A 27,529-nucleotide genomic window follows, 5' to 3' on the forward strand; every position below is an offset into this window, starting at 1 on the left:
TAGGAAGCAGTGGATCCACTGATACCCCAGGAAGGAAGAGAGGGAGGAGAGGAGGGGGACGGGGCACCACGCTCACGCCCCTCCAGCCAGGGACATGCCGCCGTCCCACCTCACAGATGAGGACGCCGAGGCCGGCACCTGAGTGTGGTGCTGGCAGGGCACCCGGCTCCTGAGGAAGGGCCCCGAAAGGGCGGGCGAGGCCATGCCAGGCCTGAGCCCCACGCCCTGCCCGCCCCACTCAGGCTGGCCGACCTCTTGGAGCAGCAGCAGGAGGAGCTGGCCACCATCGAGGCCCTGGACGCGGGCGCTGTCTACACGCTGGCTCTGAAGACCCACGTGGGCATGTCCATCCAGACCTTCCGCTACTTTGCTGGCTGGTGTGATAAGATCCAGGTGGGGCTCCCACGGGCGTCCGGGCCGGCAGGGACCCCGAGGGCGGTACAGCACTCTGAAGGCCGCGCCACAACCCGCCACAGCTCTGTGGCCTTAAGAAAACGCCGGTTATTCGCTCCCGGTTCTGCAGGTGGGAAGCGGGTCGGGCTGGGCTGGGTTCTGTGCCAGGGTCTCAAGGGTCGCTGTCGGGTTGTCACTGGGCTGGGCCTTGCTGGCACTTCCGGGGAGGACCGGGTGTTAGCGGCGCCCAGGGGGTAGGGCTGCGGCCGGGACTCCTGCAGTCCTCTCTCTCATCCTCGCCCAGCCCTCCACACCCCGTGCCTCTGACTCTCTGCTGCCACTAACTGGAGGCCTAGAGGAGCCTGCTCTCCCCGAGGTCCCTGTGCTTATGCTTGACTCACCTGTACCATCTCCTCATCCTAAGGCCAACTCTGTCATACTGTGTCATCGTACAGGCAGCTCACCAGGTCCCAGGGGTCAGGGCCTCACTTGGGGGCCATTATTGGAGGTTTTCCAGCCACAGGCAGTAGTGGGTGAGCCCCTCCAGGGAGACCCACGGCCGCGGGGTTCTCGGTGTCTCTGCTGGGTCTGGGCTCTCGCTCCCTCCGAGTGCAGGCGTGAGCTCGAGGGAGGGGTCTGCCCGGTGCCTGCTGCCCGTTAGCCCCTGCGTCACAGGCCTCCCGGGCTAGCACAGCCCCCAGAGGCAGTGGGCCCCCACCCTGGCCCTTCCCTGCCCCAGAGGCCGTCCCCGTGCTGGACCTGCTTCCTGTCTGAGGACTCGGCCAGGCTCAGCACCTCACCCCCTGTGGCTGCCCGCTCCGCCTGGCTCTGGACCCCTCAGCTGTCCTGTCCTGCACAGGCAGGGCATCGGGACACAGCCCCTGTCCCTCCCTGGGCCCCAGGCGCAGGCTGGCTGCCCAGGGGGGAAGGGGTGAGGGTCCAGAGCCCCTCCCGGTGATGCTGCTGCTGCTTCCAGGGTGCCACCATCCCCATCAACCAGGCCAGACCCAACCGCAACCTGACCATGACCCGGAGGGAGCCCATCGGGTGAGTCACGCGCCGGGCACTTTTTAGGACTGCTCAGGGGGCTCAGGTGTCCCCTGTCTGTATTTATCAGACAGCTGTTTATTTGCCAGCCGCTACCTCCCAGACGTGGCAAGGGCCGGAGATGCAACAAAGAGGAAAACCAATGAAAACTCCTGTCCTCAGGGTGAAAACAGCTTTCACCTCCACAGCCCCTGTTCCCTGCCAGGCACTATTTAACGGCTTTGAGGCCATAATTGTGTTGAATCCCTAGAGTAACCCTCCATCGGTCAGGGTCATGGGGGGAGAGAGGGCACGCCCCCAAATTTTATCTGAAGAGTGAAATGACCAGTGTACTTAAGGACAAGGAATTCCTACACAGCAGCGGGGACACGAACCCTCAGCGAGGCCAGCCTGCGGCCCAAGGAGGAGGACAGACGTCCAGTCAACAGGGAAAGACTCGGCTTGGGAGGGTTTTAAACCTGCAGCGAGGGGCCCCATCTTACCATCCGGTGTCCGAAGGCCCGTGGGGGCAGCAGGCCTGCCTCGGCTGAGGCCGCCCGGCAGTGACCGCTGAGACCCGGCGTCTCGCCCGCGAGGCTCAGTGCAGGGACTCGCTAATGCAGGACTGGGCGGGCCTCCAAGGACACAGCACGTGGATGCAGACGCCGCCAGGAGGGGCTCAGCGCCGGGGGAGAGCGTGGGGTCAGGACACGGGGGCTGCAGGAACCACCCCCCCCAGCAAAGAACTACCCAGCCAAGGCGTCAGGAGTGTGGAGCCAGGACCCTGCTCAGAGCCCCCCTCAGGTGCAGGGGCCAGGGGCCGGTCACGTGAGTCTGCGAGGTTCCTGAGCCTCAGCCCCCGCACAGGGTGTCCACCCCGTCGGACTGAGTACGACGCTGACCCTGTCCGGTGCGTGGCTGCCGTGCGAGTCGGGGGGAGGCCTTCCCTGTACGGGCGGGTGCGGGGCTTTGTCGGGGCTTCGTAACCAAGTGCCACAGCCTGCGAGACTCACGCCGCGGACTTCGGTCGTCTCACGGTCTGGGGGCCGGGGGTCCCAGGCTACGTGTCAGTAGAGTTGGCTCCTTCTGAGCCTTCTGGTGATGGAGGCCACCTTGGTGCTCCTGGGCTCTGCCCTCGCGCCCACACGGCCCTCTCCCTCTGCGGGTCTGTCTGCACAGGGCTCTCCATTCAGAAGGACGGCGGTCACGTGGGTTTAGGCGCCCACCCTAATCCGGCGAGACTCCATCTTAACTAATTACACCTGGGATGACCCTGTTTCCAAATCGGGTGACACCTGGGGCACTGGAGTTAAGTCCTCAGCATGGGGATGTGAGGGCATGATTCAGACTTGAGGGCAGGAAGTCCCTGCTGCGTTTTCTTCTTCGGAGCCTCAGCCTCCTCCTCGGTGACCTCTCCCGCTTCCCTGGGGGCTCTCGCCCTGCTCCCTCCGCTGCCTTGTCCCTCTGGGTGTGCTGGGTGTATGTGGGGTGAGGACCGGCTTTCCCAACCCCTCAGCACACCCCACCACTCCCAGGAAGGTGTGTGGGGCCCCGTGCCGGCCCCAGGCCCATGAGCCCTGTGGCTCCTCAGCGACCTGTCATGCCCTTGGCCTCTGCACGTGCTCTTCCCACTGCCGGGTCAGCTGAGCCATCATCGTTTGGGGAAGCGTTCCCTGATGATGATGGAGGTGATGAGGATGAAGAGGATGGTGGTGATGACGGTGAAGGTGATGATGGCGAAGATGATGACGGTGAAGAAAATGGTGATGAATGTGATGATGGTTAAGATGTTGATAGTGAAGATGGTGACGATGGTGAAGAAGATGGTGATGAATGTGAGGATGGTTAAGATGGTGACAGTGAAGATGGTGGTGACAATGGTGAAGAAGATGGTGATGAAGATCGTGGGAATGATGGTAAAGAAGATGACAGTGAAGATGGTGATGATGGTGATGAAAATGATGGTGAAGATGATGGAGGGTGATGAAGATGGTGATGAAGATGATGGTGAAGATGATGGACATGATGAAGATGATGGTGATGAAGATGAAGACGATGGTGAAGATGATGGAGGTGATGAAGATGATGGTGATGGTGATGAAGACAATGGTGAAGATGGAGGTGATGAAGATGATGGTGATGGTGATGAAGACGATGGTGAAGATGATGATGAAGACGGCAGTGACGATGATGAAACAGCAGTCACTTGGTCTGCTTGGGGCTCCATGTGGACAAGCTCATGTAACTGTCTGACTTACAGGGAGGGGCTGCCATCACCGAGTTCTACGGGCTCAGGAGGAGGCAGGGCCACATGCCTCCTGGGAGCACAGGTGTCATCAGTAGGTCTCCTAGGACGTGGGGGCTCCCTCCATGGAGACACTGCCCAGCCAGAGGCTTTTCTGGGACAAAGGGAAGCACTGACACTGGACACCATCTCTCAGTGCGTAGCAGGCAGGCTTCGTCAGGTCCCCAGACTGACTGCATCCTTCTTGTCTCCTTGGCACTGACCCTGGCCTAATGCCCAGGAGGACCCTCATCCACAACCACCTGTGGGACCCTTGACCCTCTCTCAAATCCTCCTGGTCCACACATATGAGCCCTGATTCTCTCCCGCGTCCCCCCGGCCACCCCCGTGACCCCTGACTGTGTCCCAGCCCCTGCCTGTTTTCACCTGTGCCTGCTCCCTGCTGTCACCTCCCCATATCCTGGTGCTGCCTGTTCCCAACAGTGTCCCTAGACTGTGTCCCATCAGAAGCTGTGCGGTGTCCCCTGCCATCACACCCTGCTGGGAAGAGGGGCTACTGCCAGACTGGACATACTGCCCCATCAGGGCCTGGGAAGGCAGGTGTCAGCGGTCCCTCTGCTGGGCCACTGGTGCCGCATCAGGAGCCTGGCCCTGGAGTGGAGAGGCGGCAGTGGCAGGTCCACGCGGGACCCAGGCCAAGTGGAGAGATGAAGGTCTGCTTCCCTCGTCTGACAGGGTCTGTGGCATTGTCATCCCCTGGAACTACCCCTTGATGATGCTGTCCTGGAAGACAGCCGCCTGCCTGGCTGCGGGGAACACAGTGGTGATCAAGCCTGCCCAGGTGGGTGCGGGCACGTCCTGGGGGGGCCTGAGGCCTTGGAGGGCGGGTGGCACCTGCGAGGGGTGACGGGCAAGGAGGAGGGCTCTGTGGGTGAGGGCGGCCTCCCTGGGCCGGCGCACGGGGCCGAGTCAGGGTAGCCGGGCTGTGCGTGCAGCTGCTTGGTGCGTGGTCGGCGGTCTTTCACAGACGCCAGCTCAGCCCCCTTGTGCGGCCCCGGGAACCAGGATCCGGGCTCCAAGCCCTGGGTGTCTGCTGTTAAAGCTGGTGCTTCAGGGCCCAGACATCCTGGGGAAGCTTCTGTGTGTCCACCACCCAGGCCCCTCTCAGAGAAGCCATGTGACGGGGTCCCTCATGCAGGCCGAGGGGTCTGAGCAGGGTGCCCTGCGGTGAGGTCACCCCACGAGCCTTGAACCCTCATCTGTACTTTGGAGGGTCAGATGCTGGGGCGGTAGGCCCAGGGGGTCTCACGCAGCTCCTCTGGGGCGATTTGGCCTCAAGGGTATTAACATAGTAAAAACCAGTAAAAGGGTACTACTGGCTTCTAGTATTTACCCTGAGTTAGGCACGCCTCAGGCATTTTAACATGCATAACAAATTTTCCAGTGATTTGCATACATCTGCTTACTAACCCCTGAGGTGACCCTTAACCTCCCCCTTTAGTGTGGGGGGATGCTGAGGGTCAAAGCAATTGTCCCTGGAAGGCCCCACTCACCCAGGCCCCACAGAGTCTGAGCACCCACAGATGCGCCTCTCAGCCTGAGGCCCAGCAGTGGGTGGGGTGTGGACCACGAACCAGGCGAGGAGAAGTTACCCCTTTTCCTCCAGAAGAGGAGCAGCTGCTGGCTTGTGGGGTGTCGAGGGCAGGGGACAGCCGCCAGCAGGGGACGGCGGAGCCCACTTCCCTCCTCTCCTGCCTCCTCAGGTGACCCCACTCACAGCCTTGAAGTTTGCGGAGCTGACCTTGAAGGCTGGCATTCCCAAGGGTGTGATCAACATCCTGCCAGGAGCCGGTAAGGGCCGTGGTCGGGGGCATGAGGCGCATTTGGTCAAAACAGGGCCTGCTACGTGCTGTGCCCTGGTGGGCAGGGCGGCAGTGGGGAGGCCTGCCTGGAGGCGGAGGACGCTGCCCTGCGGTGGGGGAGAGCTGCACCTGGAAGGGTTTAGCGTTCAAATGCCTCCCCAGATGTTTTCCATTTTCTGTACATGTGTGTGTGCCCTGGAATAAACTACACAACTTGGGAATTATCAGTTAAGAAAGGAAAGGAAATATGCATTTACCCTGTCCTTTATAATTATATAATCACCTTTACTGGTGTCCTTTGTTTTTTTCTATGGATGTGAATTACCATCTCGGTCACTTGTTTTCCTTAAGTATTTTTCATAGGTGGGTCTACTGGCAACACATTTTCTAAGGTTTTGTTTATCCGGACATGTTTTATTTGGCCTTCATTTTTTGAAAGATAGTTTTGCTGAATGTTAGATTCTTGGGGACAGTTCTGTTCTCTCAGCACTTTGGTGGTATCATCCCACTGCCCTCTGGCCTCTGCTGTTTCTGATGAGTCAGCTGTTGATCTTATAGTTCTTAGAGTTCTCTTATTTACAAGTCAGTTTTCTCTTGCTGCTTTCAGAGTTTTCTGTCCTTGTTTTCCAGCATTTGTACTATGATACGTCTGGGCGTGGTTCTCTTTGTGGTTATTTGATGTGGAATTCATTCCGCTTCATGGATGCGTAATGTCTTTCATCAAATTTGGGAAGTTTCTAGCCATTTTTCATTCTAATATTTTTTTTTCTGTGGTTTTCTCTTTCTGCATGCCTTCTGGCACTTTCATTATGAATATATTGATGTTCTTACTGCTGCACCACTTTTCTATGAGGCTCTCTTAACTCTTTCATTCTTTTTCTCACTATTCTTTTTTTTTAATATAAATTTACTTATTTATATATTTTTGGCTGCGTTGGGTCTTCGTTGCTGCCCACGGGCTTTCTCTAGTTGCTGCAAGCGGGGGCTACTCTTCGTTGCGGTGCGCGGGCTTCTCTTTGTGGTGGCTTCTCTTGTTGCAGAGCACAGGCTCTAGGCTCACAGGCTTCAGTAGTTGTGGCTCCACGGGCTCTAGAGCACAGGCTCAGTAGTTGTGGCACACAGGCTTAGTTGCTCCGCGGCATGTGGGATCTTCCCGGACCAGGGATCGAACCCGTGTCCCCTGCTTTGGCAGGCGGATTCTTAATCACTGTGCCACCAGGGAAGTCCCTTCTCGCTATTCTTTAGATTGCATTATCTCCATTAGTCTTCAAGTTTACTGACTCTTTTGCCAGTTCAAACCTACTGTTGAGCTCCTTTACTGAGTTTTCATTTCACTTGTACTTTTTAGCTCCTGGTTCTTTTTTACTTGTTCTTTCTTTTTTTTTTTTTTTTTTTTTTTTATAAAGCTACAGATAATTTTTTTTTAATTTTATTTATTTATTTATTTATGGCTGTGTTGGGTCTTCGTGTCTGCGCGAGGGCTTTCTCTAGTTGTGGCAAGTGGGGGCCACTCTTCATTGCAGTGCGCGGGGCCTCTCACTATCACGGCCTCTCTTGTTGCAGAGCACAGGCTCCAGACGCGCAGGCTCAGTAATTGTGGCTCACGGGCCTAGTTGCTCCGCGGCATGTGGGATCCTCCCAGACCAGGACTCGAACCCGTGTCCCCTGCATTGGCAGGCAGACTCTCAACCACTGCGCCACCAGGGAAGCCCACTTGTTCTTTCTTGATATTCTCTGTTTGATGAGACACAGTATCAGAGCTGCCTTTAGACGTGGTTTTATTTGGTTCTTTGAACGTCTTTATAACCGCTGCCCTGAAGTCTTTGTTAAGTGTGACATCTGGGTCCTCTCAATGTCAGTTTATATTGCCTGCTCTTTTTTTCCTGTGATGGGTCACATTCTGCGGTTTCTTTGCGTGCCTCATAATTTTTTTGTTAAAATGTAGATTTTTTTTTTTTTTTTTTTTTTTGCGGTATGCGGGCCTCTCACTGTTGTGGCCTCTCCCGTTCCGGAGCACAGGCTCTGGACGCGCAGGCTCAGCGGCCATGGCTCACGGGCCCAGCCGCTCCGCGGCATGTGGGATCCTCCCGGACCGGGACACGAACCCGTGTCCCCTGCATCGGCAGGCGGACTCTCAACCACTGTGCCACCAGGGAAGCCCCAAAAATGTAGATATTTTAGGTAACACATTATACCAAGTCTGGGTACTTGTCCCCCGTCCCCTCTCCAGAGCTTGTGTTCACCATCTTCTTGTTTATTTGTTTAGTGACTTGCTGGACGGTTTCAGAGAAGTCTCCTTCCCCTGCAGTGTGCAGCCATTGTGAGGTCGCCCCCCAGAGGGCGCAGCTGTGGGCTGGGCAGTCGCCCAGTGGCAGCCGGTGTACAGGGGCCTCTTCCTCTCCCGGTCTGCTCATCTGGCTGCCTCTGTCGTTATCACACCAGCTGCTCAGCTCCATTCACTGCAGGCTGGCTGCTCTACTGTTCTCAATAGTACCCTGGGGCATAAACTGCTCCACAGTCTGATCTGATTAAATTCCTGTCTCTTTGCTCAGCCCTTGAGGTTGGTTCTTACTCAGAAGGGCTCTTCCCCGGTTCTCTCTGGTAAACTAAATGACCTGTGGTTTATCTTATTGCTGCCATAGAGCTACCAGCCTCCTCTTAATTGTTCACCTCCAAAATCTCCAGTGTTTTCGAGAATGTCCTTAGGATTGAACTTCCTCATACAGTTTCAAATAAAGTCAGTTCCTCTGGGGAGTGTTTTGGAGCTCTCTGTTTTTATAGAAAGCCTCTTCCCGGGCCAAAATCTCTGAGCCACGGCCTCAGGCGCTGGGCCCCCTGCAGGAGCTGGGGCCAGGTGGAAGAGGTCCCACGAGACTCAGCCTGCCACACCTGGGAAAGAGCCGTCACCTTACAGGAAGGGCAGGTGGGAGCCATACTGACAAAGAACTTGGCTTCTGAAACTCAGGGTTGGAGGAGATGAGAGCCACTGCCGGCCTCCCCTCCTGGAGAGGCGCCACATCCCTGGACCACATTCCTGACCACACCAGCTTAGGCTGGAGGAGAGGGGAGAGTGGTTCACAGCTCAGGAGCCACAGGCTCTCCTGGATAAATGCCTCTTCACTTGCTCTCTGCCCTTAGGAAAATTTACAGAGACTTTAAATTGTTGTTTTTTAATGATTTTCACCAGTTTTGGTTGTTTCGCTGAGAAGTTGTCGATAGGGCTCCTCATACTGGCCTTTAGTGGTGACGCTCACCTCATACCTTTTTTTTTTTTTTTTTTTTTTTTTCGGTACACGGGCCTCTCACTGTTGTGGCCTCTCCCGTTGCGCAGCACAGGCTCCGGACGCGCAGGCTCAGCGGCCATGGCTCACGGGCCCAGCCGCTCCGCGGCATGTGGGATCCTCCCGGACCGGGGCACGAACCCGTGTCCCCTGCATCGGCAGGCGGACTCGCAACCACTGCGCCACCAGGGAAGCCCCGTTATTATTAAATAGACTTTATTCTTCCGAGCAGTTTTAGGTTCACAGAAGAATCGAATGGAAAGTGTCGAGATTCCCATGCACGCCCTGCCTCCCTCATAACGTCCCACGTGTGTTACAGTTGACACACCTGCGCTGGCATGTCATCATCACCCCAAGTCCATAGTTGACCTGAAACGTCACTCTTGCTGTTGTACCTTCTGTGACGAGTGTAAAACAACGTTTACCCAACACTGTAGTATCAGATGGAATGGACTCAGTGCCCTAGGAATCCTCTGTGGACGAGGAAAAATCCCATTCATTTCTCCCTCCCCTGCCACCCCTGGCAACCACTGATCTGTTAGCTGCCTCCGGAATTTGGCCTCGTCCAGAGTATCATTTAGTCATCATCATAAAGTTTGTAGCTTTTCCAGATTGGCTTCCTTCACTTAGTAGCATGCATTTAAGCTTCCGTCGTGTCTTTCCCTGGCTTGATGGCTCATTCCTTTTTAGAGCTGAATAATGTTCCACCTTCTGGAAGGACCACAGTTTATTTATCCATCAGCTACTGAAGGACGTCTTGGTTGCTTCCAAGTTTTGGCAAGTTATGAATAAATGGACCTTCCATGGCAGTTTTCCTGTGCATGTCTGTATCCAACCCCCTATGTAGGGTTTTATGTAGACATAAGTTTTTTACTCCTGCGGGTAAACACCAAGGAGCACGATTGCCAGATCATATGGTGATAGTGTGTTTAGTTTTGTAAGGAACCGCCCCAAATGGCTCCACCATTGTTGCAATGACGAGAGTTCCCATGGCTCCACATCGTTGCTGGCATTTTGTGTTGTTAAGCTTCTGGATTTTGGCCATTCTGTGGATGTGTAGTGGTGTCTCGTTGTTTTAATTTAAATTTTCCTGATAACATATGATGTTGTGCATCTTTCCATGTGCTTATTTGCCATATGAATGTCTTCTTTGGTGAGGTGTCTTTTCAGATATTTCGCCCATTTTTTAATTAGGTAGTTTGTTTCCCTATTGTTGAGTTCTCTGCATATTTTGGATAATAATCCATTATCAGATACATCTTTTGCAAATATTTTCTCCCCAAGGCAGTGATTTTTTAAAACATTAGTGGGGGAATGAAATGGGCATCAGAATCACTTACGGAGCCTTAACTGTTCAGAGAGAATGCAAGTGTCCTACTGCGAGCCTTCCGAACAAGGCCTTGGCTGGTGCCGCTGGGCACAGGCAGTTGTACAGGCGTAGAGGCAGGGGCATAATGTCGATGGGGGCACTGGGTGGGGGGGAGGAGCCCCAGGACGGGCTGATTAGTGGAGGGTCGGGGAGGGCAGGTGTGGAGGCTGGCTGCACAGAGAGGTTGCTGACTGAAATGGAGAACGTGGGGGAGGGGCAGGTCTGTGGAAGCTTAGGAGTTCCGTTTCAAACACGCTGAGTTCGAGAGGCTGTAAGGCGTCCAAGTGGAGGTGCCGAGCAGTCCGGGGAGTGATAGATGGGTCTGGGTGCAGGGAAGCTGGGCTTGAGATAGAGATTTAGAGGATGGTGAGCCTGCAGATAGCATTTGAAGAGGTGAGCCGGGGTGAGATGACCGAGGAGACCGTGAATTGAGAAGACAAGGGGGCCCAGAGTGCAGCCAGAGGCACTGGGTGTTGTACGAGTGGGGAGGCGGGGAAGTGGGGCGCGAGGAGGTGGGGGAAGGGCAGTCAGGGAAGCGGGAGTGGACGAGGAGAGGAGGAGACGGCAGCAGGGGCCTCACGTGAAGTCTGCAGAGGTGACCCTGAGGTCTCACTGCACAGCAGCCCGGCAGGCTCAGTAGGCACTGGCCATGTTGGGGAGGGTTCCTGCAGGTCCGGGAGGCTCAGTAGGCAGTGGCCACGTTGGGAAAGGTCCCTGTAGGTCCGGGAGGCTCAGTAGGCAGTGGCCACGTTGGGAAAGGTCCCTGTAGGTCCGGGAGGCTCAGTAGGCAGTGGCCACGTTGGGAAAGGTCCCTGTAGGTCCGGGAGGCTCAGTAGGCAGTGGCCACGTTGGGAAAGGTCCCTGTAGGTCTGGGAGGCTCAGTAGGCAGTGGCCACATTGGGAAAGGTCCCTGTAGGTCCGGGAGGCTCAGTAGGCAGTGGCCACGTTGGGAAAGGTCCCTGTAGGTCCGGGAGGCTCAGTAGGCAGTGGCCACGTTGGGAAAGGTCCCTGTAGGTCCGGGAGGCTCAGTAGGCAGTGGCCACGTTGGGAAAGGTCCCTGTAGGTCCGGGAGGCTCAGTAGGCAGTGGCCACGTTGGGAAAGGTCCCTGTAGGTCCGGGAGGCTCAGTAGGCAGTGGCCACATTGGGAAAGGTCCCTGTAGGTCTGGGAGGCTCAGTAGGCAGTGGCTACGTTGGGAAAGGTCCCTGTAGGTCCGGGAGGGTCAGTAGAGACTGGCCACGTTGGGGAGGGTCCCTTCAGGTCCGGGAGGGTCAGTAGGCACTGGCCATGTTGGGGAGGGTCCCTGCAGGCCTGGCATGGCGTGGGGGGTCGTGGAGTGTGGGGCGGCCAGGAGTCCAGGCGTCCCCACAGCAGGGGTAATGAGTGCCGGTTGGGGGCTTTCCCCCTTCTCTCTGCGTCCCCACGTGGTCGCCTGTGTCTCTGTGTGTCCTTGTCTCCTCTCCTCATAAGGACACGAGTCGTATTGGTTTAAGGTCGCCCTAATGACCTCATTTAATTCAGTCACCCCTCTAAAGACTCTACATCCAGTACAGTCACATCTGAGGTCAGGGGTCACGACTACAGCCTGTGAATTTGGGGAGACAGTTCTGCCCACACCAGGGACCAAGGCGCGGTGAGCCCGGGGTGCTGAGGCCCTGGCCTGTGGGCCCCGAGCTCTGGCCACGGGAGGACGGGCTGGAGGAGGGTGGCCGGACCCCTGCCCCGCCCTGGCACCGTGGCCATCCTTATCCCCCGCCCACTCCTCGCCCAGGCTCGGTGGTCGGCCAGAGACTCTCGGACCATCCCGATGTGCGGAAAATCGCGTTCACGGGCTCCACCGAGGTGGGAAAGCATATCATGAAAAGGTAGGCGGCTGGAGCGAGCGGAGGGGCCAGCACTGTGGGACCGGTGGCCTCTGGTCCCGCGTGTGAGGTGGACAGTGCTGTACGTGAGCCCGAGCCTGTGGCTGTCACAGGATGGGGCCACTGCAGACCCTGGTTCCATGAGTCTGACGAGCCCTCGGTCAGGCCCAGGTCGGTGCAGCGGGGTGGGAGCAGCGAGGGGCGGGGGCTTCACTGCCATCCAGGGCCACGAGCCAGCGCGGCTGCTGGGGACGGAGCTGCTCGGGATTGAGATGAGCTGCGAGCGCTAGGGACACGGATCTGGGAAACTTAGCACAAAGTAGAGCATCGCGACCATTTCTATATAGGTTACCAGTTGAAATGATGTTATTGTTCATGGGGTTAAATAAAATAGAATTAATTTCACTGGTTTATTTTGAGCTTTTGCTTTTAATGTGGCCACTAAGCAAGAACTACCATGTCCCGCGGCTGGTACGGGAGGCGTTTGCCCAACCCTGCCGACCAGCGCTGGCCCAGGGCCCGCTCCCGGCTTAGTGCTCGGACTTCAGCCTCCAACCCTCTGGGTCGTGTCGCTGATTTATGACACGACGTGGGCCGAGCTGTGACCCTTCCAGGCCTGGTTCCCCCAGTCCCGTGAAGGAAGTTTGTATGTCAGTGGTTCTAATCCATGCTGCTGACGAGCTTGGAGAGGGCTATGGGGCCGGACCCCAGGGCAGCAGCTGCAGCTCTGGCGGCCCCAGGCCTCGCAGGGTGCCTGAACCACCCCCCCAGTGCAGCTGAATTTCTGGGGTGAGTTCTGGGCAGACGTCTGCACTTTGAGTGACAGGTGCAAAGGGAGAGGAGCCGGGGGCTGCTGAGCGCTCTGACCTACAGGGTCCCCAAGCCCTTTCTCTGAGGACACCTGACCACTGTGACTGCTGTGCTCCGAGGGTCACGCATGGGCCCTCCCAGGACGGTCCAGCTGTGGCGGGGCATCTCCATGGGGTTAAAGCTGCAGCCCTACCCCCACAGGCCTCTCTGTACCCCTCAGCCCTGAGGTGGGGGCCGTGTCCCCCTTCTGAAGGGGCACCACACGGGTGCCCATCAGAGTGGCTCTGCGTGGCCTCCTCTTGGGGTCAGGCCTGAAGACCGCGAGGCTGAGCTGGAGGATTGTCTGCGAGGGGAGGGGTGCAGGGGTGCCCGTGAGAGCAAGGCCTGGGGCAGGGCTGGGCTGGGGTGCTGGGCTAGGAAGGCGGCAGGGAGCGGGGGACGCGGGGGACGCGGGGGGACGAGGGGAGAGTGACGGGAGGAGGCGTGGCCTGGGTCACACGGGGCTCCCCCCAGCCCGGACCCCCTGCCGTCCTTTTGAGCGAAGCATGCTCTGGAGCCGCCCTCGTCCGTCACCTGGCGCTGCCCCCGCCACCCCGTGTCCCAGGCTCCGGGGACCCAGCTCGCTGACTCTCTGTTCCCTTCAGCTGTGCCCTGAGCACCGTGAAGAAGGTCTCCCTGGAGCTGGGCGGCAAGTCTCCCCTCATCATCTTTGCCGACTGCGACCTCCGCAAGGCCGTGCAGATGGTGAGGGCCGTGGCAGGCGGGGCCCGGGGCTCAGGGTCCACGGGCAGACGCACAGTCAGCCTGGGCCGCAGGGGAGGAAGGAAGAGGCCTTGGGGACAAGGAGTGGCATGTACCGTACAGAACAGACCCCCAGGAAGTTTCACAACTGCAGGGATAACTGCAGTCAGCTTCCAAGATGGGGAAACGTGAGCCAGGGTTCCGTCTGTTGTGAAATCAGCACAGCCAAGTTTCCTGTCACACAGAGAAGCAAGCAGAACCCTGGGCACTTGGGCGGCACCCTGCTGTGGCTTGCCCACACTTGCCCAGCGCCGCCATGGACTCGCTGGGCAGCGTCGGGCAAGTCACTTAGCCTTTCTGGGCCTTGCGCTCTCACCGGGACGACGGGGAGGATGGGAATACGGGATTCAGCTGTCATGTCTGAAGGGCGTGGCCCACGTGGCAGGTGCGGTGGGTCACTTGTCGTGACATTGTCACTGTCGTCGTCACACCTCTGCACACCAGTGGGAGCCAGCCTGTCAGGCCACGCTCAGCCAGGTGCCCAGACACCCCCCACCCCATCCAAGTGCTGCTGTGCCCCGGAGGAGGATGTGAGCCCGGCACCGCATGAAGGGGCTTCAGCCTCATTAGAGGGGAGACTGAGGGAGACTGTCGGCCCAAGGGTCTTGGCGGCCGAGCAGAGGCCGATGCTGCCAGGCCGGAGGCCTGTCTGTGTCTCTGGGCAGTGCAGTCCCAGCTTCTTCCAGGAGAGCTGAGCCTGACTGGCTCTCCCTCCCTCCTTCCCCCGACCCCCGGCTCCCCAGGTCCAAAGAGCAGGCTCCCTGGGGCCTCTGAGGACGTTTGTTCGGGACTCGGGCCTGGGCAGGCACCATCCCTCCCGAGAGGCCCACCCCTGCCGCCTGCTTCAGGGCGCAGACCCCGTCTCCAGGCTCAGCTCCAAGAGCACAGTCCTGAGCCCCGTCATGCCCGGGAGCCCACCCAGTCTGTGGGGTGTCCAGGCTCCCGCACTGCACACCCTCTCGTGCTGCCCTCACTGGCCTGGTCCCCCAGCGGCCTCACTTCCCGCTTGTTCCCCTCCGGCCTCTCATCTCTGGGGATGGTGCCCAGTGCCGGTGAGCCAGGACGGCCTCAGGAGGTCAGGACACCTGCCTTCTTCCCCTTCCCGATCAGGGGGCGCCTGGGCCCAGTGGGGGCTGGGGGCTGGCGCCCAGGGGTTGTAACCCAGCCCTGTCACCTCTTCTGCGAAGGGAATGAGCTCTGTCTTCTTCAACAAAGGCGAGAACTGCATCGCCGCCGGCCGGCTCTTTGTAGAGGACTCGATTCACGACCGGTTTGTGCAGAGGGTGGTAAGTTGTGCCGCAGGGCCTGGGCGCTGCCCACCCACTGGGTACAGGGCCTTGGCGGGCAGAGCCAGGGCTGGGCCAGGCGCCATCCACCTGGTCGGGGGCGCTGTGACCAGTCTTCCCTGGTTTTTATTATTTCGGCGAGAAATGGCAACCCCGCGGCTCCCCTGACGTGAGCAGCGGGGCCCGTGTTCGGGCGGGCAGACGTGGGGCCGGGCCGGGGGGAGTCCAGGTGCAGCCCCTGCACGCCGCTCCATCTGCCCACCTCGTCACGGGGCGTCGTTGTCTTGTTTCCCCACCCCGTGGCCTGCAGCTCCTCCGTCTGGGAGGTTGGGTGCAGGACCGCCCTGTGCTGCCCCCGCGCCGCCCCCCAACTCCCACCTGCGTGCACATCTGCGTCATCCCAGCCCCCGGCACCAGGCCCAGGTCGCCTTGCATGGAGGGTGCGTTGGGGGCTTCAGCCTGGAAGGCAGGTTTGGAACCAGAATATGGTCCCAGGAGTCAGAACCCTGCGTGTGGACTTTCTTCAGGGGCCCGCGGTTGGTCGCTGAAAAGGCATTCGTGGGAGGGCGGGTCAGGCGGTGACTGGTCAAAAACCATGGCACCAGGCGGCCCTGACGGGGCGGCCCTTTGCAGGTGGAGGAGGTGGGGAAGATGAAGATCGGCAGCCCCCTCGACCGGGACACCAGCCACGGGCCACAGAACCACCAGGCCCACCTCCGGAAGCTGGTGGAGTATTGCCAGCGCGGCGTGAAGGAAGGGGCCACGCTCGTCTGTGGTGGGAACCAAGTCCCCCGGCCAGGTCAGTCAGCCCTCCTGGCCACGCGGGCAAGCCAAGACAGAGGGTGGCACGGCCTCCGGGGCAGGCGTCGCAGGGCCAGGCTCCTAGGCTCCAGCCCCCCATCCGGGACCTCGGGGATGGGGGGCACCTTGGCTGTTTGGACACCTGCCAGGTCAGGTGTGGGGCTGGTAAGAGGAGGCCCTGGAGCTGGTGGAGTCTCCGTTGGAGTGGCCCTGGTTGCCCAGGCATCTCCGCATCCTGAAGCTCTTTCCTCCCATGGATCGTGGTGCTGGATTTCATGCTTTGCCTGTCTTTGGCCCTCACTCCTCCATGGCCACTGTTGGCCAGAAGCCCCCTCTCCACCTGTCCCTTAAATGTAGGGAGAGCCCCTACATGTCCTGAGCTTGGACACTTTCCCTGGAGGGTCTCTCGCCCTGCAGCGGCTCACACCCACCCAGGACTTGTCTCCTCACCCAGACTCCTGACCCCTGGACCCCTCCTCGTGCACGTCACCCAGGCCCCTCAGTCTCAGTGGTGCCACCTCATCACAGCATCCCCAGCCCCCACCTGACCCCAGACACACACCTGCCCCTCTAGAATCTTCGGTCCAATGCAGTCACCGAGCCCGAGAAGCCTGAGCAGCAGGCTTGGACGATCTTGGCTGCTTCCCCTTGGACCACCTGCTCCCCCTGCCAGGCACACGTTTGTTTCCTGCACCCTCACCATACAACCCTCGGCGCCAGCACCGAGCCTCACGCCAGCCTGCCTGCCCAATGGCGTGAAGGATGGAAGTAGGGAACGGATTCCAGGCTCCTCTCTTTCTGGACCCCAGCTCTTAATTAACTGCCCGATTCTCTCAAACCTGGAGATCTTCCCCGCCACCATCATGCACTCCCCTGAGTCTGGGCCGGCATGGGGGTCCTAGGGGCCTCCTGAGCCCCCAGTCATGCACTTATGCGGCTGCCGTGTCTGACTCTGTGTCCCCCATGCCGAAACCCTCCCACGGTGAGCGCGTCCACAGAGGCAAGCTCACCCCAGCATGTCTCACCACCTGTGTCCAACCTGCGGCCCTTAACTCTCCCTCCGAGTACGCCTGCGTCTTCCTGCTCGCTGTGCTGGCTGCTTCTCTGCTTAGCAGATGCCTCCTGAGCATCCCCACCTGGTGACCTCATCGCTCAGATGACCTCGGGCTCAGGCCGTGGTGCTGCCACGGGTCTCGGGTGTTCCTGGGCACCTCCTGCCAGCACAGAGCTTTTGTAGCCACTGTGCCACCGCTGTCTGCTTGCCCTCTTCCCTGCCCCCACGAACTTGGGCTTCCACGAAGCCAGAGTCTGGGGCTGACGTGACGTGAAGGCACCTTTGCAGAGCAGCTAGGGCTGCAGCACCCAGGAACCATGGGGACCGCTCCCCACCACCCCCTGGCCTGAGGGGCAAGAGCAGGGAGCAGAATTCCTGGGACCCCATGGGGGACAGTGCTGTGAATACGGGCTTCTCCCAGTGGCCCACCCAACTGGAGACCAGAGGATGAGGGATCCCGGGCGTGCAGCCCTCCTTCCCGGGGCCCAGCGCACAGTGGGGACGGGGGTGTGGGCGGAGACTGGCCACCCCGGAGCACCGGGACCTGGGGGTACATTTCCTTTGCAGACAGGGTGAATACAGGCCACACCCCAGGGGTCAACATGTGTTCATACGTGACTCATGTTTTAGAAATTGTAATTACTGTTAGAATATAATTTATAAAAATATGGAATATTTTATTAAAGATAAATTTTTTTTTGTTCTTCTAAACACTGGAGGTAGAAAATTTCAAGTCTTTTGGTTTTCCCTAAATCAGGCCAAACTAAACCTTAGTCCAGCAGGTCTCAGGGCCCGTAGCTCTATGTCCAGAGGAGTAGTCAGAGAATGCCTTTCTGCCGCCAGAAATGGTTTTGTGGGGCAGCCAGGGCCTGTGGGGTGGCAGTCAGGATGGGAGAAGGTGTGTCTGGCCGAGAGCACGCCCTCCACGGGGCCGATGGAGGGCCTTCCGGAGGCTGCACTAGCCGAAGGATCCAGATGTGCTTTCAGACTAAAGGTCACTAGAGAAACCCAGATTTCTTCCGGCTGCGAACTGCAGCCTTGGCGGTGGACAGACCAGCTCCCAGCATCACCTCACTGTCCTTACAGCACTTAGTTGAAAGGCTGTGAGGGTCAGGACTCGTGCGCCTGGGGCAGAAAAACCACCCACAGTGTCACGAACTCCTCTGTCTGCACCACAGGTTTCTTCTTCGAGCCGACCGTCTTCACGGACGTGGAGGACCACATGTTCATAGCCCAGGAGGAGTCCTTCGGGCCCATCATGATCATCTCTCGGTTTGCCAGCGGGTAGGGAGCCCACTTAGGGTCATGACAGCCTCATTCTTGCCCTTGTTACTGGGGTCTTTGCGTGAGCTGCGGGGCTGGGAGGGGAGCTCAGACGGGTGGGGGCTGTGGATGCAGCCCGGACCCCGCAGACTCCTCGCAGCCGCGGGGGTGGAGACCCCAGGGGACCGCAGGGCAGCTGGGCCCACCAGGAGTGTCCTCCGCGTCTCTCTGGGCATCTCCACGGCGTGCTGGGTTCAGCCCTGAGCACCCATGGCTGCATCATGAGCCAGCCAAACCTCAGTGGCCGGAATAGCAACCATTGTTTATTTTGCTTGTGAATCTGCAGTTTGGTCAATGGGGCTGAGCGGTCTGTGCCCTGTGCCGTGTTGGGCTCCCCTCTGGGGCGGGGGACGCAGGTCTCTCTGGGTCCCACGTCCAGGGCTAGGCCCTTGCCCTCCTCACGGAGGCCCTCCTGGCTTTTCCCTGCAGCGACGTGGATGCGGTGCTGTCTCGGGCCAACGCTACAGAGTTTGGCCTGGCCTCTGGCGTCTTCACCAGGGACATCAACAAGGCCCTGTACGTCAGCGACAAGCTAGAGGCGGGCACCGTGTTCGTCAACACGTACAACAAGACCGACGTGGCTGCTCCCTTCGGAGGGTTCAAGCAGTCAGGATTTGGCAAAGACCTGGGTAACCTAATTGTGCCCGCTTTCATTTATTCATTCAACAAACATCGCTTAGCGCCCGCTCAGTCCCAGGGGCCAGGGGTGGAGCTGATGAGATGGCTGCTCACTTCTTGCTGGGAGGGGATCGGTGATAAATGGGGCTGGAAGCCAGATCCTGCTGGAAGCCGTCCAGACAGAGCGATCAGAACAGGAGGCTGGAGGGTGACTTTAGCTGGGGGCCAGGTGGGCCTCCCTGAGGAGGTGTCCTCTGGGCTGAGACCTGAGTGGCTGGAGGAGCTGCCGTGAAGGCCCAGGTTCGTGCATTCCTGCCAGAGGGAACGGTGGGTCCTGAGGGAACCAGCTTTGGTCTTGGAGCTGCAGAGAGAGGCCGAGTGCTGGAGTGGGCCCAGGGGCGGGGAGGAGGCCAAGGAGGCAAGCAATGGCCAGATTGCAGGACCTGGGACTGCGGTCGGGGCTCAGGCTTCAGAGAGGGGAACCCGTGGGGGCCGAGTGTGCCCGATGTGGTGACGTGAGTCCCAGTGTAGAGACGGTGTCACCAGGCCTGCCTGCCCAGGGAAGAGGACTTCTGCCCGGCACCCCTCTTTCCCTGGCTGCTCTGTAATGTAGGGCGGGTCCCACTCCCCGCATCCTGCCCCTGTGGAAGACAGAAGCTGGGGGTTAGGTCCAGTCGGGGATCGACTCTGATGTCGAGCTTGCAGCGGGGCAGGGGGTGCGAAGGTGCAGCACAGCAGGATGCTCTTCTCAGCTACGGGGCCAACGGGGTCACGAGAGCACAGCGCCGCCGGGACCATGACGTCGCCCCTGGGCTCGCGGTGTCTTGCAGGAGAGGCGGCCCTGAATGAGTACCTGCGGGTCAAGACGGTTACCTTCGAGTACTGAGGAGGGCCTCAGGATGCGTCCCCGGCCGTGGGCTCGCCCCCCGTGGTGCACAGCCCCTCCCTGAACGTGGTGGAAGCCTCGTGCCTGCACCCCTGTCCCCATCTGGGACCCCCATCCCATCCCGCCAGCGCGGCCGTCGGCTCGGGCAGAAAGTGGCCCCGTGCGAATAAAGGTTCTGGCTGGCGCCCTGCGTCCCGGCCCGTCTGTGTGCCCAGGCCCTCCGTGCGAGTCCTGCTGTCGGGCCAGCTGGCCGGGCTCGGGAGAGCCAGGCGCCCTCCTGGGCAGGGTGTCGGCTCCCGCTTCAGAAACCGGGTGCTGAGATGAAGTTAGGACACACGTCTGTTGGGGTGACCCCGGGAGACGCCAGGGAGGAAGCAGGCTGGGCCGCAGACGCCTCCCCAGCAAGTGGCCGCACCCTCCCCCCATGCCGAGCAGACCTGTCCAGGGCCCCGCGGGGGCGGCCGGCTCTGCTCGGGCCCCAGGCTGCTGGTCGCGATGGGCGTGCTCCCCTTCGCCCAGCCTGTGTCTTCTGTGTCTCCCGGGGCCCAGCGACCTCCCCGCTTCTCCTGTCCCCTGCAATGCGGCCTTCCTCTCTGTCCCGCCCTCAGCGTCCCAACCTCCCTGGGGAGTAGTAGGAGGAGCCGTGAGGAACGGGTTCCTTGCTCACTAGATGCTACCTGCACGCACCCTCCCTGCCCCTGCCCCGCGTGTGGGTCACTTAACCCCCCTCCCCCGGGCCCACGATTTTACCCATTTATAAACCAGGGGGCTGAGTGGACATCGTTGTCCTCAGATCCCAGGAACAAGGACCTCGGACACCCCTGCCTGCAGAACAGCCCACCAACTCAGAGCCGGCAGGGCTCCCAGACTCGCTCTGGGGCTGGTCTGGGCAGCAGGCTGCCCCCGGGCCCCGCTCTGCCTTGGGGTGGCCTCTCTCCCGGTGTCCTCTCCATCCCGAGCGTGAGGCGGCCCTTCTCCCCAGACCTTCTTAGGGGTCACGAAGAACCAGCATCCCCGCCTCGAGGGACGACGCAGCCCCGGAGCCAGACCCCGCCCCGTGCCCACCTGCCTGCCAGAGGCAGGGCCAGCCCCCCAGCCTGGTGCTGGCTCTGCAGTCTGATTGCCCACAGAGGGGAGAAATGTGTTTCGTCTCTGGACTCTGTCCCCTGCCTGGGGCCATTCGTGAGGACCCAAGGTAGAGGGGACCGGCCCTGAGGGGACGTGGACCTGCCTTATTATCTCCTAACTGGAGTGACACTCCCACTCCTGCCCCTTTGCTGGGTCCCCGTTGTTTCTCCTCCACCCCCACCTCCGACCCCAGGGCCAGGGCGTCCACAGCAGAGTCCGGGCTCTGCAGCCGGCTTGGCCCTCGGCTGCTTCTCTGCTGTCCCCCTCGCCAGGTGGGAGCCTGCAGGGTCCCCAGGGCTCGGCCTGGCTTCCTTGAAAACAGCCCCGCAGGCAGAAGAGCAGGCAGGGCCTGGAGCACAGCCCGTCCTCGCCCAGGTCGAGCTAGGAAACACCTTCCTCCCCGTGGCCCAGGGCTTGGCTGGCCCGGTGACTAAGCTGCACTTGAGAATTCTGGTTCATCTGCGAGGCAGCGCCTGTCTTTGTCCTGAATCCTGTCTCCAGAAGGGATTCCAGAATCCTCCAGAAGCCACAGGCAAGTGTATAAGAAAAGCACCCAGTGCTCCCGCCTGGGTCTGTCTCTCCAGTGAGGCTCCTTCACGTCCACACAGAACAGGGCACTTCTGGTCACTAGATGTCGGGGGGCTGGTCCCCACACCAAGCGATTCTCTGTGACACCAGCTGAGTGTCCTGCAATTTAACCAAATTCTGACACTGCTGCCCGGAGCTGGTGTCAGACCCCACAGATTGAGGGCTCAGCCCCACAAGACTGCCCCCCGGGTACCAATCCCAAGCAGGGTCCCCAGGTTACCAACTTCTGTCTGACGTGGCTACAAAGCAGAGGCTCCCACGACCCCCTCCTTGGGTTCAATCCATTTGCTAGAGCAGCTCACGGAACTCAGGGAAACACTCACCTACATTTATCAGTTTATTAAAGGATGTGATAAAGGAAACAGATGAACAGCCAGAGTACGTAGGGCGAGGCCTGGGAGGGTCTGAGCACAGGAGCTTCTGTCCCATGGACTTGGGGGGTGCCACCCTCCCGGTGTGGATGTGCTCAGCCCCTGGACCCTGTCCTGTTGGGGTGTTTTGCGCCTTCTTCATATACGCGTGATCCATTATTAACTCCATTCGTGGCCCCTCTCCTCTCTCTGGAGGGTGGTGGGTGGCGGGAGAAGAGCTGAGAATCGGAAGCTTCTCCTGGCCTTATCTTTCTGGTGACCAACCCCACCAGGAGCCCCCGAGAGTCGCCTCAGTAAACAAAAGATGCTTCCAGTGTTCTTATCATTTAGGAAATTGCAAGGGTTCCGGGGCTCTGTGCCAGGAGTTGGGGCGGAGAAAACATGTATTTTCTAGTATCTCACAGTAAGGAGCGTAAGACTGAGTTATCTGCCATTACCTTCCCTTTGTCCCCTTCTCTCCTAAGTCATAGAACTCCCAAATTGTACCCGGGCATGTGGCTGCCTGAAGGACGCAGAGTTCCCAGCGTCCTTGGCAGCCGGGCAGTGGCCACAGAGCCCAGTCAAGTGGACAGAGCTCCAGGGGACGTGGTAGCTGCCCCTCCTGAGGCACGGCCTGCAAGGGGAGTCGGGGCTCAGGCTGTCCCTCCCTCCCTCCTCCCCCGGGGCGGGCTGGAAGCGGAAGACGTTGGATCCCCACCATCACGGAGGGAACCCGCCAGCAGCCCGTTACATGGAGACAGTGAGCTTGCCCCTCCCTTTTTATAACATTTAAATGCATTTGTCCTCACCGAGTTGACAGAAGAGTTCAAGGCAGCTTAGAAAAATAGTACAATTAAAATATGCGTGGGTGAATCAGGGTAGAGAAGGGCGCTAGGAAGATGAGCAGGAACGCGGCTGGCGCCGACACTGCCTGCAGGGAAAGAAACTATCCGCTTCTAAAGCTGGAGCGCAGTTTAGTCAGGGCTTTCCAGCTGCCGAGAGTGCGAGGAAACCTGGTCAGTGACCTAATTCGTGGTGTCTGTGTGACAGAAACAAGCTTGTGTTTCTGGGGAAGAGAACGAAATTCATCTTATGAGTCCTCCTAAGACACATTTCACAATGTGATGACCACGGTCTTACACGATTTTACACAGGGTGGTGACGAAATAAAATTCGTATTTTAAAGCGAGATAAGAAAAAATTAAACATAAACTTCTTCTCTGCCCTTTGGCCTCCTCCCTCCCCACTAGTGTGCATGGGTGTCTGCATTGGGTGTCACCTGACCTCCCCAATGGCAGAAATATCTGCTCAGCCACAGAAATCCATTTTCCTCCTTCTGGCGACAGCCATGGAACTCCTTAGAAGGTAACATTCCTTTCCGTATCCTCTAAGAGGCCACGATGACCCACTACTCACCTTGTACGTGCAGACATCTTTGTGGACTTTATGGGCAGGGCCACTATGTCATTTCCCTTAAAGATAATGATTGGTGCAGAATAGACTGGTCAGACGACCTGGGGAGATACTGGGCTGCACCTAAAAGAAGTTCTCAGCTCAAATACTTACTTAGGACAGTATTTATGTCACTAGCTGTATTACTTGTATGCTGCCTATTTTACAAGATTGTTGTTTCTTGCATTACCAAACCCGATAAAAATAATGATGACTAGGTGACCTAAAACAATTGTCAAATACATAGTTCTGTAAGATCAGTGATTGTAACAGTGTAACTCTAGATACGGGAAGGAGGTACAAGAGGGAACCATTTCCTGGACCATAACAGACTAGTAGGACAGGTGGCCCAGAGGCTTTGGGCTACTGTTAACAGGGCCTAGTCTAGTAACAGCGCACTGAGTGGCCTATCAAGGAAATCCTTGCCTGACCTGGGAATGAGCATTCCTAGTGCCATGGGATAAATTGGTCATGAAATACCTCCTCAAGACAAAACCTTGGTCAAAATTAAGACAAAAAGGAGGGGGTTGTGACATAAAGAATGTTGCCCACCACCCAGTCCTACAAGAATGAAGTCATCAACCACCACGGGCGCTGACTTACAGGACGCACTGAAAGGAATTCAGGGTGCAGATCAGGGTGAGGCACTTTGGCTCGGGGAAAACTGGCAGAACTGACCCTCAGAGAGCTCGATATTTTCAGGAGAGAATTGTTACGAACCTGGATTCTCGCCTCTTCCCACACTTAGAAAAGCACTAAAACCATTAAGGTATCTGTCTCGCGTGAATAGCGGTAACTTCCTAACAGGCTGTGTGCTTGGCTGCACGTGGCCCTTCGTCAGAATCACACATATGCTGGCCTCCCCACTCCCCTCTTCAGGACAGTCCTCAGAGTTTTCTGAGAAACCGTCTTCTGGGTTGTAATCCTCAGGTTGGCTCAAATTAAATTTTCTGTTTCTTTCCCAGATGGACTATTGATTAATTTTTCATCGACAGCAGTAAGCCTCAGACAGTTCTCAGTACCTTCCGCAAGGTGAGCTGAGGACACGTCCAGCCACAGCCACTACGACCCCTGCAGGGCAGCTGGGCTGTGGGCACCCCTGCTCCAGCCATAGGGCTCGGTGGGAGGGGGGCTGGCATCACTGCTCACACTGCCCCTCTCGGCTCTCCGCTGATCGGACTTGAAGAGATGGAACTCACCGGAGGCCGAGCCTTGCATCATTCAGGAAAAAATCTCCGATGTGGTAAAACGGGGGCTGGTGGGGATGTTCAGGATCAAAACGTGGTCCCAGGATTGCTCCACATAATAAAGGAAAGAGGATTCGAAGGGAGGAGGCCCCATGGGTCTCGGGGTCGGGGCGGTGAGGGGGGCATGCTGGGTATTCTCCTTCCCCTCCTCCCCTCCAGAGGACATGGTCCCAGAGACGAGATGGTTCTGTACTCGAGGGGACGTGGAGGGGACACATGGAGCGGCCAGGCGTCTGCTTTCTATTTCACGTAGTAGATATGATCTGGGGATAAGTGCTTGGAGAAAACCACAGCAGCAGGGCATGGGGAGTGCTGTCTGTGGGGAGAGTGGGTGGTGCGCTGCTGTTCTATACGGGGCGCTCAGGAAGGCCCTTCTGATAAAGTGGGATTTAAGCAAAGACCTGCAGGGAGAGGGAATGAGGTGGGACCCACATGGCGAGTCCTAAAAACGGCCACGATTTTTGGAGCTGCTTCCACCAAGTAACGGGGTTGCTTCTCCATCCCTTGAATTGGGCGGGTCTTGTGGCTTGCTTTGACCAGTAGGATGTGGCAGATGTGATGCGGTGCCTTGTCCAAGCCTCAGCCTCAAGAAGACACACAGCTTCCGCGCTTGAACCAGTCTCGTGGAGGGTGAGAGACATGGGCCCAGTGTCGCTGGGCCCCAAAGCACAGCCGCCGAAGTGGCCGGGAACTGACCGCAGACTTGCAGGTGAGGATCCGAGGAGACCAGCCCCAGCACTGACCACTGAATCGTGGGATAAGTATGACTGCTGTTTACAGCCTTTCAGTGGCAGGGTGGTTTCTCGTGCAGCAAAAGCTAACTGATACAGACAGCTTTAAGAAGTGAAATCTCTGAGTCAATGTTTCAGTGCAGGTTAGACTATAGGGCTCAGGCAGGGAAGGAGGGGCTAGACTATAGGAGTCTGTAGTAAAGCCATACGTTTTTGGAGCATCCAAAGTATCACCCCCAGGGAAATAGTTAAGTCAGTGTTCTCAATGCTGCCCATCCCAATGTCTTCATTTTATATTACAAATATTTTTAGATCACCCTTTTTATATTCTCTAGTGATTTTCAGGTCACATTACCCACCTATACATGTGATCTAAATAAATTAATATATTGCCCTCACTGTAATATAGATGAGAAATAAAGGGATTTTAGGGGCTTCCCTGGTGGCGCAGTGGTTGAGAGTCTGCCTGCCGATGCAGGGGACACAGGTTCGTGCCCCGGTCCGGGAAGATCCCACATGCCGCGGAGCGGCTGGGCCCGTGAGCCATGGCCGCTGAGCCTGCGCGTCTGGAGCCTGTGCTCCGCAACAGGAGAGGCCACAACAGTGAGAGGCCCGTGTACCGCAAAAAAAAAAAAAAAAGAAAGGAATTTTAAATAAAATATTATGTGCTTCAGTACAGAGAGGTGGGAGAGCTGGGGTTCTGCTCAGGCTCCAGCAACTAACCTGAATTCAGATTGTTCTCATGGTAGAACCAGGGGACTCAACTGCAAAGTGGGTGAGGCCTGATCAGGGCCTGTGCGTTTACGAAAGGCTCCAAAATTATAAAATTGCGGTAAAGTACACATAGCATAAAACTTAACCATCTTAACCACTTTCAAGTGTACCGGTCAGTGGCATTAAGTCCGCTCATGTTGCCATGCAACCGTCACCAGCATCATTTCCAGAACTTCTTCATCTTGCAAAACTGAAACTCTCCCAGCAGAGACTTTAACGTTAAAGGCAAGTGAGGTGACTCATGCAACTGAGCTGTCACTCACCGCCAGGAGGAAAAAGATGCACACGCTTCACCTGTAAATCTGTGCCTAGTCTCTACAGAGTACACCACAGTTTAGAGCTGTGTGGGCATCAGATCCCCAGGTTACGGGCTCAGTCCCGCAAGTCTGCCCGCCCCCCAACTTCAGACGCCAGTTGAAGCCAGGTTGTCACGTGCGCTTCTGACCCACCAGCTGTAGATGAGAGGTTCCCACGGCCCCCTCCTCAGGTTTGGTTAACTTGCTAGAGCAGCTCAGAGAACTCAGAGGAACACTTTACTTACTGGATTGTAGGCTTATGACAAGAGGTGTGGCTCAGGAGCAGCCAGATGGAAGAGACGCGCCGGGAGGGTGTGGGGAAGGGTCCCGAGCTTCCACGCCCTCCCCGCACCCCCACCCAGCCTCCACGCCTCCCCATCCTGGACGCCGTCTGAACGCGCTCCTTCGGGGTTTCTATGGAGGGTTCCTTACGCGGGTGTGATTGACTGCATCACGGCCACTGGTGACGGATTCCACCTCCAGCCCCCCTCCCCTCCTGGAAGGTCAGGGGCCGGGACCCACGTTCCAGGCCTCTGATCACACGGTGGCTCCACTGGCATCCAGCCCCATCCTTGGGTGGTTTCCCAGAGTCACCTCATCAACATAAGGAAAGACACCTTCATCCCTCTCAGCAGAGGAAATTAATTCCAAGGGTTTTAGGAGCTCTGTGCCAGGAACAGTGGACAAAGACCAAATACGTCTTTCTTATGGGCCAGACTCCAAGTCAGGGCATGGCCTTTGGGAGATGCTGGGCAGGGAACATCTGCATCTCACGCCTCAGGGGACAGACTCTCACTGACCCCAGATCTCTTCCATTTGCCAGCTTCTCTTCAAAGTGCAGGACTATTTTTAGCGGTGGCTCCGTCATTTTGGGCCCTGCAGGTCCGGGGCCCCGAGGCGCCTTCTCGGTGGCTGCTCCCTCTGGTGGCCCTGCCCGGCCGGGTCCTGGGAGCTGGACCATTGCTCCTCATGCCCCGCCTGGAGGGAGAACCAGCAGCTTCTCCAAGCTGCACCCGAGTGCCTGAATTTTAGGCAGGTGAGTCCTGCTGCTCGGGCCTCGGCAGTGTAGGGTAGAGAAGACCCCCAGGCTGCCTGCCATGGGGAGGCCGTCCAGCAGGGCGAGAGGTCCCACGCCCCTGACCCAGCACTGCTGGGCACCCTGGAGGGCAGGCCCGTTTCTTCCTCCCTGCTGCCCCCGAGGCCCAGCTCCTGAGCACCTGGCAGGAGGGCGCTGAGCTGGGCACACAAAGGCCCGAGCCCCCGGCCTTGCAGCCCCTTCCGCTCCTGGGTCTCCGTGATGTCCCCACAGAAGCCCACGAGGGTCGTGTGAGTGAAGCGCAGGGCCGG

At 58.2% G+C, this 27,529-nt stretch overlaps 2 protein-coding genes across 3 annotated transcripts in view; both read left to right on the top strand.

Annotated features, from left to right (window-relative positions):
- Positions 1–19,800, top strand: part of ALDH1L1 (aldehyde dehydrogenase 1 family member L1) — a 42,872-nt gene extending 23,072 nt beyond the window's left edge. For both annotated transcript variants that reach the window (XM_082639373.1, XM_082639374.1), the window contains exons 13-23: positions 243–393; positions 1,370–1,440; positions 4,400–4,505; positions 5,428–5,515; positions 11,947–12,040; positions 13,492–13,591; positions 14,836–14,934; positions 15,568–15,733; positions 17,968–18,073; positions 18,542–18,741; positions 19,561–19,800. In XM_082639373.1, coding sequence (XP_082495499.1) covers positions 243–393; positions 1,370–1,440; positions 4,400–4,505; positions 5,428–5,515; positions 11,947–12,040; positions 13,492–13,591; positions 14,836–14,934; positions 15,568–15,733; positions 17,968–18,073; positions 18,542–18,741; positions 19,561–19,616 — 1,237 coding nt within the window. In that variant the 3' untranslated portion in view covers positions 19,617–19,800. The remainder of the gene's footprint in view (positions 1–242; positions 394–1,369; positions 1,441–4,399; positions 4,506–5,427; positions 5,516–11,946; positions 12,041–13,491; positions 13,592–14,835; positions 14,935–15,567; positions 15,734–17,967; positions 18,074–18,541; positions 18,742–19,560) is intronic.
- Positions 19,801–24,497: 4,697 nt separating this feature from the next.
- The window catches only part of SLC41A3 (solute carrier family 41 member 3), an 81,191-nt gene continuing 78,159 nt past the window's right edge, over positions 24,498–27,529 (top strand). The window contains exon 1 of the mRNA XM_082637196.1: positions 24,498–25,090. The gene's annotated coding sequence lies outside the window, so the exon portion shown is untranslated. The remainder of the gene's footprint in view (positions 25,091–27,529) is intronic.

Source organism: Mesoplodon mirus, assembly GCF_964341445.2.
Source record: "Mesoplodon mirus genome assembly, chromosome: 12".
Classification (NCBI taxonomy): Eukaryota; Metazoa; Chordata; class Mammalia; order Artiodactyla; family Ziphiidae; genus Mesoplodon; species Mesoplodon mirus.